Here is a 16,031-nt window from a genome sequence, read left to right on the forward strand (position 1 = left end):
TAAGGATACTAGTAAAGCCTAGTTAGACTAAGGCTAGAGCGCAGCTTAAGAAAAAAGTAAGCTTAGGGTTAAAGAATCTAAGGGGTTAAGAATTTAGAGTATAAATAAAGATACCCGCAAGAAAGAAGTAAGAGACTTCGCTATAGATTAGAGAATCTATAGTATAAATAGTAGTTAGATTAGGAAATAGATATATAGACCTAAAAGACTTATTAAGTAAATATAGTGTTTAACCTAAAGATTGAAAAATTAATATAGTAATTAAAAAGTAATAGAACTTTAAGGATCTAATTATAAGATATAAATAATAAGAAACTATAGATAAGTTTAGAGCAAGAATCCTTATATAGTAAGAAAAGAAACTAGATATAAGATCTAGTATACTAGGTTATATAAGGGATAGAGCACCTATATAAAGAATTATTAATAGGCTAAGAGTAGGTATACTAAGAGCTAAGTGGCTTACCAAACTGGAAAATGAAGAGGATTTAGGAATCCTAATTAGGTTTAAGGAATAATATATAAAGGGCTATTATAATATAGTAGTAAGAAGATACTTCTTTATGGATAAGCTGTATACACTTTAGTAGCTATATTAAAAGTGGTATAGGTAAAGATACAACGATAAGTGGGAAGATTTCTATATGTGGTTAGATAAAAGAGTTATCTAAGACCACCTAATTACGGAAAAAGCAATAAATTATATTAAGGGAGCCTTAATTATAATATTAAAGGATTTAGAGGAATAATTAGAGGACTAGAGAAGTAAGAGATACGTTTTAGTACCTATAAATAAAGTTATAATATTTAGATTAACATAATAAAGGTTTAAACTTAAGAATAAAGATAAGTCAAGAGTTAACCTAAAGCACGCGGTATACTATACGCTATTATAGATTGTATACGTAGATAATATATATAAAATGCATAAAAATCCAAAAGAGAAAAACCGGAAATACCTTATAAGGATGTATTAGGTGCTAGATAAGCAATAGTATAGGAATGCTAAGTATATATATGGCTGGCATTTAGTAGAAGTTTAGGAGTTAGGAGACTTAATACTTTAATTAGGAAAATTCCTTACGGAAAAATGCCTAGATAGATAATAATAGTGGGAATATCTAGAGAATACCTATCTATAGTATATTAAAGATAAAAAGCGGACTAAGTATTAGCTAAAGAATAAGTTAAGTATACAAGGATTAAGCAGCTAATAGTTAGGAAAAGTAAAGGCCTATAAAACTAGAAGGAGCTAATAGTAGAGCCTTAAACCCTTAAAGGAATTTAAGGACAATACCTAAATTTAAAAGTTAATTAGCATGATTAATAGTTTAAAGCGTTAGTAGATAGTAGAGTAATATAAAACTATATCTTATTAGCAGCAGTTAAAAGGATAGGGCTACTATATAGGCAAAAAGAGTACCCTTATTTACTAGTAACAATTTTAGGAGATCTAATAGCCTACAGAGGAGGTATTATTAATCTTAAAATAAGACCTATTTAAATAACTATTAAAGGGAGATAAGTTAAGATATCTTTTAATATATTACTATTAGGGAATAATAAGGCAGTATTAGGAATGCCTTAGTTACAGAAATATAATCTAAAGATTAATTAGGTTATAGGTTAGGTTAATATTAGAGATATATAATAATATAAGATGCGATAATAAACTAAGTTAGTATAGTACTAAGTTGGAATAATATATAAGAAGACTAATTAAGGATTAAGTTATATACTAAAGAGATACTATAAGTATAGTAAGAAGCTATAGTTACTAGAAAGTAAAAAGCTGTTAGATTATATAGTATAGGACTATAAAATAGAGTTAGAACTAGGAATAAGTCTAAGGTTCTACCTAACTTATAAGTTAATAGAAAAAGAGTTATAGGCACTTAAGGAGTTTGTCCAGGAAAACCTTTAAAAGGGATATATTAGACTATTGCAGTTATTAGCGGGATATCTAGTACTATTCGTACTAAAGAAGAATGGAAAACTTAGACTATATATTAACTATAAATAGTTAAACAGCATTACTAAAAAGGATAGGTATTCTTTACCCTTAATTAGTGAAATTTAACACAGGATTAGTAATGCGTAAATCTTTATAAAGATAAATCTAAGATAGGCGTACTATTAGATTAAAATTAAGGAAGGCAATAAATAGAAGGCAGCCTTTAGGTTAAAGGAAGGACTATATAAACCACTAGTTATATAATTTAGGCTTATAAACGCACTAGCAATATTTTAGAAGCGTATTAACAATATATTAAGAGAATACTTAGATAAATTTATTATGGCATACCTTAATAATATTATTATCTACTTAATAAACGAGGAAGAATATAGAAAATATATTAAATGGGTCTTAAAGAGACTATAAAAAGAATAGATGCTAGTAGCAATTAAAAAATATAAATTCTTTACTAGGAAGATAGATTTCGTTAGATTTATTATTAAACTAGGCTAACTTAATATAGATCCAAAGAAAATTAAGGCTATAGTAAATTAGCAAGAACTAGAAAATATAATATAGTTAAGGTTATTTCTAGGGTTCTGTAACTACTATAAAAGGTTTATAGCTTAATAGTTAAAGGACATTAAACCATTTATAAGATTAATAAAGAAGGAAGAACTATAGGCATAGGGAGAGGAACAAAAGGAACTATTTAAGAAGGTTAAATAGTTGTTTACCCAGGAGCCAGTTCTTAAAATCTATCAGCTATAGTTAGAGATAGTAGTTAAAACGGATATATTAGACTATACACTAGAAGTATACTTTTTATAGAAATATAAAGATGGATAGCACCTAGTAGCATACTATAGTTAAAAAATAACACCACCGGAACTAAACTATGATATCTATAATAAGGAGTTATTAGGTATAGTTATAGCACTAAGGGAATAAAGATTATTCTTATAAGGTATAGAGAAACTATTTATAGTTAAAATAGATTATAAAAACCTAACGGGGTTCCTAATAATAAAAGAACTTAATCATAAATAGGTTAGATAGGCGGAGATACTTATAGAATACTATTTTAAGATTTAGTATATTAAGGGTACAGAGAATATATAAGTAGATACTCTAAGCAGAAAAGCTAAACTATAAAATAATAAAAAGCCATTAGGGGCTTTATTGCGAAAGGACACAGATAGATTAATTAGGTATAATTATCTAAAGATTATAGCAATATAAAAAGAGAAGATCTATAAATTACTAAAGAGCGATTAAATATAAAAGATCCTAGACGTATAAATAGAGGATCTAAACTTAGAGTAGTATAAAAATTAAAAAGCGATATACGTACTAAAAGCTATTATAAAAGAGTTTATTAAGTTATTTTATAAAGGACTAACTTAAGGACATAACGGAGCTATAGGCTTAGTGTTAAGACTTTAAAAGGAGTACATTATTAATAGAATTTGGGGACTAGCTAGGTAAGTTATAAAAGAATATCTAGATTGCTAAAGGAATAAACCGATAAGGTATAAGCTATATAGAGAGCTATAACCTATTAAAATACTAGAGAGACTATAGAAGGTTATATTATGGGACTTTATTATTAAGTTACTAAGGTTAAGAGACCCTATTACTAGATAAGATTATAACGCGATTTTAGTAATAATAGATAAGCTTACAAAGTGGGGATACTTTATAGTATGTTTAGAAGAAATATTAGCGGAAGATGTCGCTAGAATCTATGTTAAAGAAGTATTTATAAGATATAGAGTACTAAGCAAAATTATATCGGACAGAGATCTAAGATTTATAGCAGTATTTTAGGAAGTATTCTTAGTAGAGTAAGGAGTTTAAGTAGTAACTTCTACCGTATATTATCCACAGACAGACGGTTAAATAAAAAGATTAAATTAGACACTAGAATAGTATCTAAGGCATTATATTAATTATATATAGAATAATTAGGTATTACTATTACTAGTTATATAGTTTATATACAATATAACACTATAAGAAGGAATAGGCACGTTACTATTTAAGGCGAATTACGGATATAAGCTAAGGATCTTATTATTGCCACGTTAAGTAAAGAAGATAAGTAGTATAGCTAAGTAAAGAATAAAGAGTTTAATAAATCTTTATGCAGACCTTACGGAAACAGCTAAGGTAGTACAGTAAAGGATAAAAAAGTACTACGATGCTAAGAGATTTAAAGAACTAGATTTTAAGGAGGGAGATAAAGTATAGCTACTATACAAAAATTTTAAGAGTTAATAACTAAGTAAGAAGTTAAACCACGTTAGACTAGGACCTTTTAAAATTATATAGAAAATTTTACTGGTTATATTTAAGTTAAATCTACTAGCTAGGATAAAGATCTACCCTATATAGCACATTGTAATACTAGAGCCAGCATATAGAAATATTAAGCCACTGGTTTATAAAGTAGACACGTATAGAGGATAAGAGGAAGATAAATAGTAAGTTTTAAAGATCGTTAGTTATAAGGACGTAGACGATAAAATATAGTATAAAGTAAAGTGGATAGGCTATAACGAGACTACCTAGAAGCTACTAAAGAACCTGAAGAACGCTATAGGAAAGGTATAGGAGTATTAAAAGAGAAAAGGTTAAGCAATATTAATAAAGGGGAATTGCTAAAGAACGAGTTACCTAAGGGGGACCCAGGAAGAGCGACTGCTAAACTACTTAAAGTTATTTCCTTCTTTATTAGAAGAGAATCCGTTCTTTTATTACTAAGTTCCTATAAACATTATTCTATAAGTTTCCACTTCTTAAAATAAACCTTCTTACGAACTTTCTTAAGATAAATTAACTAAGTAGACGTAGTAAGACAAGAATTAAGAGCCCGTTATTAAGCATTAGCAGCCTCCTTCTTAGCGTTATATGAATAATAAAGTTCCGCTAAGGCGACGGACAGTTTATTATTAAGTTTTGCAGTAGTAAATTAAATATAAAACCCTATAACAAATTACTTAGGGAACTTAGAAACTATTAAGAGTTATAGGACGCGTATACTTAGCATTAGGAATTAAGCAAATATCGCAAGACAATTAAATGTTTACTTTAGTGCACTCTAAATAAGAAGAGGGTTATTAAGATAAAGGACTTACTAACGTAATATAAACTAACCCCTCTTTTACGCAACGAGAACACGGAGACGGTATTACTTCACTAAGCGATAGTATAGAAGAGACTATACGCGTATAATAAAGAGTTAAAGAAGAAGAAGGTGCTTTAGGTATTATAAGTAATAATATTAACTAAATTAATTAGACGGATATTACACCTCTAGTAAACAACTTAGAGATGCTAGGTATCTTTAAGGACGAAGATAAAGAGGAGGGAGATAGTATTATAAACGCTTTAAGTATAATGTTATAACTACTTAGAGAGGAGTTAGAAGAAGCTAGTTAGTTAATATAAGCACGGTCTAAAATAGAACCCGTGGAACTATATAATGAGAAATAGTAAGCAAAGTTACGTAATATAATCTATATAATCTGTATAATCTATAAGATCTATAATAGAGTAAATAGAGTAGATAGAGCAAATAGAGCAACGACTTTCTTAGGAGTACGGTTGTGTATTTAAGGACCCTCAGTCCCTACCTAGACAGTTTCTTCCTCGTAGTAATTCTTAGAATATAATTAGAGTTAATCTATTAGGCAACCACTCCACCAGTTATTATTACGTTATTAACTTACTTATAATACCTATATACCTAGCCTATTAACGAGTCCACCGTAGTTCCTGCTATAAGGCTCCGTTACACTTAGATAGACAATAGTAGTAGGAATGCCTAAAGAATATATATCTATAGCATATTAAAGACAAAAAGTAAACTAGGTATTAGTTAAAGAATAAGCCAAGTATAACAGGATTAAATAGCTAATAGTTAGGAAAAGTAGAGGCCTACAGGACCAGAAGGAGCCAGTGGTAAAGCCTTAGACCCTTAAAGGAATTTAAGGACAACACCTAAATTTACGCGTTAAATAGTAAAATTAGCAGTTTAAAATATTAATAGATAGTGGAGTAACGTGGAACTATATCTTACTAGCAGCAGTTAAGAGAATAAAATTACCTTATAGATAGAAGGAGCAACTTTACCTATTAGTTACGATTTTAGGGGATCTAATAGCCTATAGAGGAGGGATTATTAACCTTAAAATAGGACCTATTTAGATAACCATTAAAGGGAGATAAATTAAGATGTCTTTTAATATCCTACCATTAGGACGGGATAGGGCAGTATTAGGAATACCTTAGTTATAGGAATACAACCTAAAGATTAATTGGATTATAGGTTAGGTCGATATTAGAGATACTTAACGCCGTAAGATACAACAGCAAACTAAGTTAGTATAGTACTAAGTCGGAGCGATATATAAAGAGACTAAGCGAAGCTTAAGTTACGTACTAAAAAGATACTATAAGTACGGCAAGAAACTATAGAGCCTAGAAATTAAAAGGCTAGCAGATTATATAGCATAGGACTATAAGATAAAGTTAGAACTAGGAATAAGTCTAAGGTTCTTCCTAACCTATAAGCTTACTTAGGAGGAAGCGAGCGCACTTAAGGAGTTTATCTAGAAGAACCTATAAAAAGGATATATTAGACCATCGCAGTTATTAGTAGGTTATCTAGTACTATTTATACCAAAAAAGAACGGAAAACTTAGGCTATGCATTAACTATAGATAGTTAAATAGCATTACTCGGAAGGATAGATATCCTTTACCCTTAATTAGCGAAATCTAAGACTGGATAGGTAATACGCAAATCTTTATAAAAATAGACCTAAGATAGGCGTACCATTAGATTAGAATTAAGGAAGGCGACGAGTAGAAGGCAGCCTTTAGGTTAAGAGAAGGACTATATAAACTACTAGTTATGCAATTCGGATTAACAAATGCACTAGTAACGTTTTAGAAATGAATTAATAGCGTATTAGGAGAACACCTTAATAAGTTTATTATAGCATACCTTAATAACATTATTATCTACTTAATAACTAAGGCAGAGCACGGGGAGCACGTTAAATGGGTTTTAAGGAGACTATAAGAAGAACAGATGCTAGTAGCAATTGAGAAATGCGAGTTCTTTACAAGAAAGACTAATTTTGTTAAATTTATCATTGAACTAGGTTATATTAGTATAGACCTAAAGAAAATAGAAGCTATAGTAAGTTAGTAAGAACTAGAGAATATAATATAGTTAAGGTTATTCTTAGGGTTTTGCAACTACTATAGAAGGTTTATAGCATAATAGTTAAAGAATATTAAGCCATTTATTAGGCTTATAAAGAAAGAGGAACTATAGGCATAGGGAGATAAATAAAAGAAGTTGTTTAAGGAACTTAAGGAGTTGTTTACCTAGGAGCTAATCCTTAAAATCTACTAACTAGGACTAGACACGGTTATAGAAATAGATGCATTAGACTATGTACTAAGAGTATATTTGCTATAGAAGCATAAGGACGCATAGCATCTAGTATTATATTATAGTAGAAAGATAACACCACCGGAGTTAAACTATAACATCTATAATAAGAAGTTGTTAGGTATAGTTATAGCACTTAAGGAATAGAGAGCATTCTTATAAGGCGTAAAGAAACTATTTATAGTTAAGACGGATTATAAGAACCTAATAGGGTTCCTAATAATAAAAAAATTTAATTAAAGATAGGTTAGATAGGTAGAGATGCTTGCAAAATACCATTTTAAGATTTAGTATACTAAGGGAACTAAAAATGTAAGAGTAGACGTACTTAGCAGAAAAGCTAAACTACAGAATAATTAGAAACTATTAGGAGCAATACTATACAGAGATAAAGATAGATAGATTAGATATAACCACCCTAAGCTAGTAGTAACTTAAGAGGATAATAAATTAGAAAAAGTCTATAAGACACTAGAGAGCTTTTAGGTATAAAGAATTCTAGAAGCACAGCTAAAAGATCTATAGACGGATATATATAAAAATTAAGAAGTAAAGTACATCCTAAAAAGCATAGCAGAGCATTTCGTAGAAGATTTCTATAAGGGAATAACTTAGGGACACAATAGAGCAACAGGCTTAGTGTTAAGACTTTAGGAAGAATACATTATTAACAGAATTTAGAATATCGTAAGAAAAGTGATAAAGAAGTATCTAGATTGCTAAAGGAATAAACTAATAAGGTATAAGCCATATGGAGGGCTACAACCTATTAAAATACTAGAAAGACTATAGGAGGTTATATTATAGGACTTTATTATTAAGTTACTAAAGTTAAGAGATCCTATTACCGGATAAGATTATAATGTAATCTTAGTAATAGTAGACAAGTTAACTAAATAGGGCTACTTTATAGCATATACAGAAGAAATCTTAGCGGAAGATATCGCTAGAATCTATATAAAAGAAGTATTTGCAAGATATAGAGCACTAAGTAAGATTATATTAGATAGAGATCTAAGATTTATAGTAGTATTCTAAGAAGTATTCTTAGCAGAGTAAGGAGTTTAAGCAGCAACTTCTACTATATATTACCTATAGACAGACGGTTAAATAGAAAGACTAAATTAGATACTAGAATAGTATCTAAGATATTATATTAATTACGCACAGAATAATTGGGTATTATTATTACTAGTTATATAGTTTATATATAATGCAACACCATAAGAAGAAATAGGCATATTACTATTTAAGGCAAATTATAGATATAAGCTAAGAATATCGTTATTACTACAATAAGCGAAGAAAACAAGTAGCATAGCTAAAGAGAGAATAAAAACACTAATAAATCTTTATATAGACCTTATAGAATTAGTAAAGAAAGTATAAGAGAGAATAAAAAGGTACTATAATGCTAAGAGATCTAAGGGACTAGATCTTAAGGAGGGAGATAAAGTATAGCTACTATATAAAATTTTTAAGAGTTAACGACTAAGTAAGAAGTTAAACTATATTAGACTAGGACCTTTCGAAATTATATAAAGGATTTTACTGATTATATTTAAGTTAAACCTACTAGCTAAAATAAAGATTTACCCTATATAGTATATTATAATACTAAAGCTAGTATATAGGAATATTAAGCCACCGGTTTATAAAGCAGATATATATAGAGGATAAGAAGAAGACAAATAGCAAGTTTTAAAGATTATTAGTTATAAGGACATTAATAACAAAATATAGTATAAGGTTAAGTGGATAGGCTATACTAAGACTACCTAGGAACCACTAGAAAATTTAAAGAACGCTATAAGAAAGGTATAGGAGTATCGGAAAAAGATAGGTTAGGTAGCACTAAAAAAGAAGAATTGCTAAAGAATAAGTTATCTAAGGGGGACCTAAGAAGAGCAGTTGCCGAACTACTTAGATCTATTTCCTTCTTAGTTAAAAGAAAACCTATTTTTTTTATTGCTAAGTTCCTATAAATCTTATTCTATAAGTTTCTACTCCTTAAAACAGACCTTCTTATAAACTTTCTTAAGACGGAGTAACCGAGTAGACGCCGTAATATGGGCTTTAAGAGCCTTCTGCTCTATATTATAAGAACGTTTTAATTTAGTAAGGGCTTAAGACAGTTTACTATTTAGCTGTATAGCAGTAAATTAAATACGAGACCCTAAGATAAATTAGTTAAGGAACTAGACGACTATTAAAAGTAATAGGTCGCGTATATTTAATATTAAAGATAGAGTAAATGTTATAGAACGAACGAATATTCGCTTTAGTGCACTCTAAGTAAGAGGACGGTTATTGTGAGGATAGGCTCGCTAACGTAACGTAAACTAACCCCTTTTTTAAATAATAAAAACACGGAGATAGTATAATCTTACTAAAAGATAATATCGCAGCAATAGTGCGAGCACAATGTTGCGCCTATAAAGAAGAAGGAACTTTAGGTATAATAAGTAACAATATTAACTAAACTAATTAGACGGATATTATACCTCTAGTAAATAACTTAGAGATATTTAGGATCTTTAAGAACGAAGATAAAGAGGAGGGAGATAGTATTACGGACGCTTTAAGTACAATATTATAACTACTTAGAGAGGAGTCGGAAGAAGCTAGTTAGTTAATTTAGGTATAATTTAGGATAGAGCCGACAGAGCTATATAACGAGGAATAGTAACTAAGGTTATATAACGTTGTATATAGTGTACGCAGTATATAAAGGAAACGTATATATAATACGTATAACACGTACCTTATATATAAAGGGGATTTCTTAGAAGTACGGTTGTGTATTTAAAGGACTACAGTCCCTATCTAGATAGTTCTTTCCTTTATAGTAAATCTTAGAATATAATTAGAGTTAATCTATTAGGCAACTACTCCACTAGTTATTATTACGTTATTAACTTCTTATTTACCTATATACCTAGCCCATTAATAAGTTTACCGTAGTTCCTATTATAAGGCTTCTTTATAGGAGCTACACTACCCTCTACTAGTCCTGCATTAACACTAGCATAGTCCTCTTTATCTAATATTATAATTAAGGCCTTCTTCTTCCTATTGCGTATAGATTTCCTAGTATTAGTAATATTTTTCTAAGCTTCCTTTGCCTTTCTAGCTTCTACCTAAGTAAGCCTTTTAAGCTTAGCGGTTTCTTCCCTTTATACCTTCTTATTCTAGGCAATAACACGCTACTTCTCTTCCTTATTTAATTGACGCTAGATCCTCTTATTAATCTTTATTGCCTACTATATATTCTTTAAGCTCTCTACCTCTATAATTATATTTTAAGCCTTTATAACCTTCTTAGGGCTATAGAAGATAGCCCTACTATCTTTAGGGCGAGCAAGTTGGCGGAATAAAGGCTTTTAACGCTAACGCTTCTTCTACTCGTTCTAGAGGGCCCATTAATAACCCTAAATCCTCTCTTCTAATAGTATATTAGTAGAAGCTAGATTCTAGATTGTTTTAGTAAGCGCTTTTACTCTTATATTAAATACGTTAGTAATAACCTCCTTAAGCCTCCTCTCAATCCTTACCCAATCGCGTGCTATTAAGATTGACTTAGATAATTTACTAGATAAGGGTCTCTCTTACTTAGCTTCTTTCTTTGGAAGGAACTTATCTAATATAGTATTAGGTTTAAAAGGGTAGAGCCTAGTCTTCTTAAAGCCGCTATTAATATTCTTCTTAGTAAATAAGCGATTGTAGGCCTTCTAGAATGTCCGGAAGAAGTCTCTTTTAGTAAACTAATAGTAGCCCTCACAATCTATCTGATATTGATTTAACTCCTAGCTATACGCTATCGCTAAGGGACTAAAGAGAGAGACGTTAAAAGGCTGTAATCTATGCGTTAAATGAGGTGGAAATACAGCCAGGAGGATCCTATTGGTATAGTAGTAGTTAACGAACTTTATATTAATATAAGAGCTATAGCCATTAAGTATTAATAGCCTCCAATTCTTTCCCTTTTAAGCCTTAGCCCTAGTCTCTCGATTAAATATAGTAGTGAGCCATAAGTAGCCAAGCTCGTCGTTTGTCTAGCCAGTTGGTAATAAATTAAAAAAGCATAATTGTTCCTTGGGGTTAAAATCCTAAAGCTATAAATCCTAGATATTACCTAATATAGCTTAGTAGATAAGACCTAGTAAGAGGCTTATTCCGTTAGCGCAAATTATTAGTATTACTGTAAGCCACTCTCTATTGCTATCTTGAGTTATATAGCGAACTCGTCTAGATTTAAAAGCTTGCTTAGTAAAGACTCTCTTAACCTTTTAGAGGAAGCCAATTAGGAATCCCTTCTTATCTATATTATATAAATCTCCTAGCTATATATTATACTCCTTAATTTTATAGCCTAAGAGCTTAAAATATAGGCTATAGTAGAGTGCAGAATTAGCCTTCTTTATTGCTTTATTAATAGGAGCAAGATATCTAGTCCTAATTGTATTCTTATATTAAGTAATCTAGTAAGTAACTTAATATGGCCTGGGAGTCCTACTAGCTAGCTAGCCTCTAAAGTTTCGCACTATAGTATTTATAGGCGGCAATCTACGCTTAGTAAGGTCATTAATGTACTTAATAAGAGCTGTAGATTGTGCATCCGAAAGGGGGCGTTAAGGGTCCTAAGAGTCGTTCTTTAACTGGGTAATATTAGTAGTAGTTCTTTAATTAACGTTTAATACGAATCCTATCTTGGCCCACGCAGACTACTCCGTCACAGGGGGGAAAACTTATAATTTACATGAAGAAAACCCTGTAGTTAGGGGAGGAAAAACCCTATAAGCAGCCTCAGTAGGATGAAAAACCCCGATTTACCATGTTTGTACATAACAGCGGCCCTACGGGCCTACTGCACGTCCTCCTCCTTAGATATTTTAAACTTCTTAGGAACCACTACTTCCTTCTCTAGCTTATTAAAGCTAGGGTTTACTACGTCCCAGCTAGGCCTTGCTAATTAATTACTATATCTTATTGTCTCTTTATGTCCTATATCTTACCTATCCCCTATATACTATCTCTTATATAAACCACTACCATATACGCCTTGCCTTCCCCCCCCTAGAGCTATTAAAGGCGTAAGGGGGATTTATCTATTCTAACTACCATAATACTAATAAGCGAGCGGGATATTGTGTTATATTTAGGTATCTTTTATACCTAGGCCCTAGCTAGGCCCTCTTTAAGGGTTACCACTCCGTTGAAAGGAGATAGGGAAAACCGTGGGTCGCAATCCAAGCTGCTAGGTAGTATTTGGTAGTTAAAAACGGCGAGTGACCGCACGCTCCGCGGGCGACTGCCTTGGGGGTTAGGAGGGGCCGTATATTTACTCGTTCGTTCGTTCGCTGATACGCTCGTTTATCTGTTAATATAAGGTCGTTAATGCGTTCTATTAGGGGCTAGGGGATACTTTTAAAAGCTGTTTATCCGCGTTAGATTATATAGGTGCTTAGTAGGAGAACTAGTGGCTATATTATGAAGGGGTACCGTTAGTAGTGGTTTTCGAGATCTCACCATCCCATGTAAAAACTTTTTACTACGCCCTACGACGCACACAGCCACCAGGTCCTACTTGCACGCGCTATATAACGTCTCTACATTGGCTCTGGGTCTGAACTTCAAAGACCTAGGTTCGTAGCCGTCACCACGTACAGGTGCAGAATCCGTTTTTAACGGCCCGACTGGGTAATATTACGGAACCGTCTTAAGAGGGTCAATTGGTTAACATTGTGATTTTAGGCGGTATTTTAAATATTTAGATGTTCTTGAAGTCTTAAATCAGCAAGAGCCTTTTATAAGCGTTCTTTGACATTAATTTTAGGCCCTATAATTAATGTTTTGTCGATAATATGTCAGCTTTGGTAGAGTAGAATTTTGACAATTTGGTGGGATTTTGGTGGGGGAGGACCGTGTATACGGTGGCTGCGTGCACGCGGTGGCCGAAGCTTCTATTAGCTTGGTTTTTATTTTTATTTTTAAATTATACACCGTTTTAGCTACCCTAAGGGCGCCATGCCGGGTCTTCTATTTTACAGAGGTAGATCCTAGGTAATTACCCGTCTTACCTATAGTAGTGATTCTATAAGGCCCTTATCCGCCTATCTACCACGTACTGTAGTTATACAGTGCCTAGGAGAGAAGTAAACGCCTATAATCGCTAAGTCTGAGTTAAGAAATAAGAATCATACGCTAGAGCAATGTAATTATAAGGATATATATAAGTAGGGTAAGTTCCTATATAAAGGAGATAATCGAAATTAAATAATTAAAAAGTAGTAATTACACAAAATACCTCCGTTCTGTACTGTATATCAAAGCCGGGCCTTTTTTACGGGCCTATTTTCTTACTGTAATGCTATCCGTCTTCCGCTAATATTATATATAACGTGTCTGCCGTTAAGAGAAACTTAAGTGGTTACTTCTAGTCTGTTCCTAGCCTCCATAAACTGCCCTAGGAGGCCTATTTATACTATATAGATTACTACCTTCTTTGCTAACTATATCTTGTTTAAGATCTTCTAAATGCTCTATAATTAGCTATTATGCGGCCATATTTCTTTCCTTAGTTCTTTAAAATTGGGATATTTAACCAGGACGTACCGTCTAGTTTATTTATCCCCGCATATATACCTTAAGTTAAGCGCACGTTTAATCCTATAGAGGTAGCTCCTTAAAGCTGCCTTTCCTATTTAGATCTAGGTACGTATAGCCAAAAGCGCCTTTAGTAGGTCGTTGTATATCTTAAGTCTTTGCTTTAAAATCTTTGGTGCTAGTCTATGTAGCTCCCTTTTAGTTTTACCATTTTCCCATTCCTTCTCCCAGTGTGCCTCTATTTAGGCCTTTATAGTTCTCTTTACTGCGGATAATAGGCTTTATAGAGAGGGTAAGGTAGAGGCTTTTAGTCCTATCCCGTCCTTTCTTTATCCTATTACTTACTTCGCCAAAATATCTGCTTACTTGTTTCCTTTAATTTTCGTATATAAAGGGATCTAGTATATTGCGACCTTTATACTTATTATCTGTGCTACTAAGAGCCTTTATCTTATTTTATATACGAGGTACTATCCTAATTAGTTTTAAGGTTTTAGTAGTAGATCTTTAATTAACGTCTAATACGGATCCTATCTAGCCCATACAGACTACTCCATTACAGGGGGAAAACTTATAGTTTACATAAAGAAAACCCTACAGTTAGGTTAGGGGAGGAAAAACCCTATAAGCCACCTTAGTAGGATAAAAAACCCCAGTTTACTATATCCGTCCATAGCGGCGGCCCTATGGGCCTACGGCTACGTCCTGTCCTCCTTAGATATTTAAACTCCTTAGGAACCACTACTTCCTTCTTTAGCTTATCCCAGCTAGGGTTCACTACGTCCTATCTAGGCCTTGCCAATTAACTACTGTACTGTTGTTTCCTATATCTTAGCCATCCCCTATATACTATCTCTTATTTAACCATTGCCATATACGCCATGCCTCCCCCCCCCTAAGGCCTATTGAAGGCGTAAGGGGGATTTATTTATAAACTACCACTATACCAAAAGGTGAGCGGGACATGTGTATATACCTAGGTATCTTTTACGCCTAGGCCCTAGTTGCTAGGCCCTCGCCAAGGGTTACCACTTCTTAAGAGGAGATAGGAAAACCGTATGGTGTTGTCCAGGCTGCCAGGTAGTATTTAATAGTTAATGGTAAGTAACCGCATGCTCCGCGGGCGATTGCCCTAGGGGTTAGGAGGGGCCGTATATTTACTCGTTGCTCGTTTATAATTGCTCGTTCGTCGATATAATGTCGTTAATGCTTTCTATTAAGGGTTAAGGGATACTATTAAATGCCGTGCATCTATGTTGGATTGTATAGGTGCTTAGTAGGGGAACAGTAATGGCTGTATTATGAAGGGGTACCGTCTATAGTAGTTTTCGAGATCTTACCATCCCATATAAAAACTTTCCACTACGCCCTATAACGCACATAACCACCACCAGGCCCACCAGCACGCGCTATGCGACGTCTCTGCGTTGGCTTTGGATCTAAACTTTAAAGACTAGGTTTGTAGCCGTCACCACGTATAGGTGCAGAGTCCGGTTTCGACGGCCTTTTAAGGTTTTACTACTGCTTAAATTGCTGCTTAGCTGTCCGTAAATATCGTAAATCTTATAATTAGGAGTAAGTATTTTAGCGCTAGATCTAAGGCTAGCTGGAGGCCTCTTAGCTCTCCGGCGTATATGCTGCTAATTTAGTTTATTCCTATATAGTTGGTTGCCTCTATTCCTAATTAGGGTATATATACTAACGCTCTAATCTCCCCGTTAATTTCGCTTCTATTAGTATACGCTATAAAGTGTCTTAGGCTGTCCTTAGCCTCCTATACAATCTGGTTATACTTTTATAGAAAATAATAAGAATATAGGGCTAGTTAATCCAATTATTAATCCGGAGCCTTATAAGCCTTTAGAGGAAGGTAAAGGCTTTTAAATAGCTGGTAGGTATATAGTTTATCTAATTAGGGATATTATAAAAGCTCTTATAACTACTAAAGTTATCTAATCTACTAAGACTACTAAAGTGTAATAAAGCCTTATAGTAAGTC

General features: G+C 32.6%; 1 protein-coding gene across 1 annotated transcript; it reads left to right on the plus strand.

Annotated features, from left to right (window-relative positions):
- Positions 1-12,231: 12,231 nt before the first annotated feature.
- K441DRAFT_665089 (uncharacterized protein) lies at positions 12,232-14,957 on the plus strand (the record flags this gene model as incomplete). Its single annotated transcript, XM_067649446.1, has 2 exons — positions 12,232-12,368; positions 14,804-14,957. Coding segments are annotated over 2 exons (201 nt in total), but the record flags the coding sequence as incomplete, so codon positions are not given.
- Between the last annotated feature and the right edge of the window lie 1,074 nt (positions 14,958-16,031).

This window comes from Cenococcum geophilum, assembly GCF_001692895.1.
Source record: "Cenococcum geophilum 1.58 unplaced genomic scaffold K441scaffold_41, whole genome shotgun sequence".
NCBI lineage: Eukaryota > Fungi > Ascomycota > Dothideomycetes > Gloniales > Gloniaceae > Cenococcum > Cenococcum geophilum.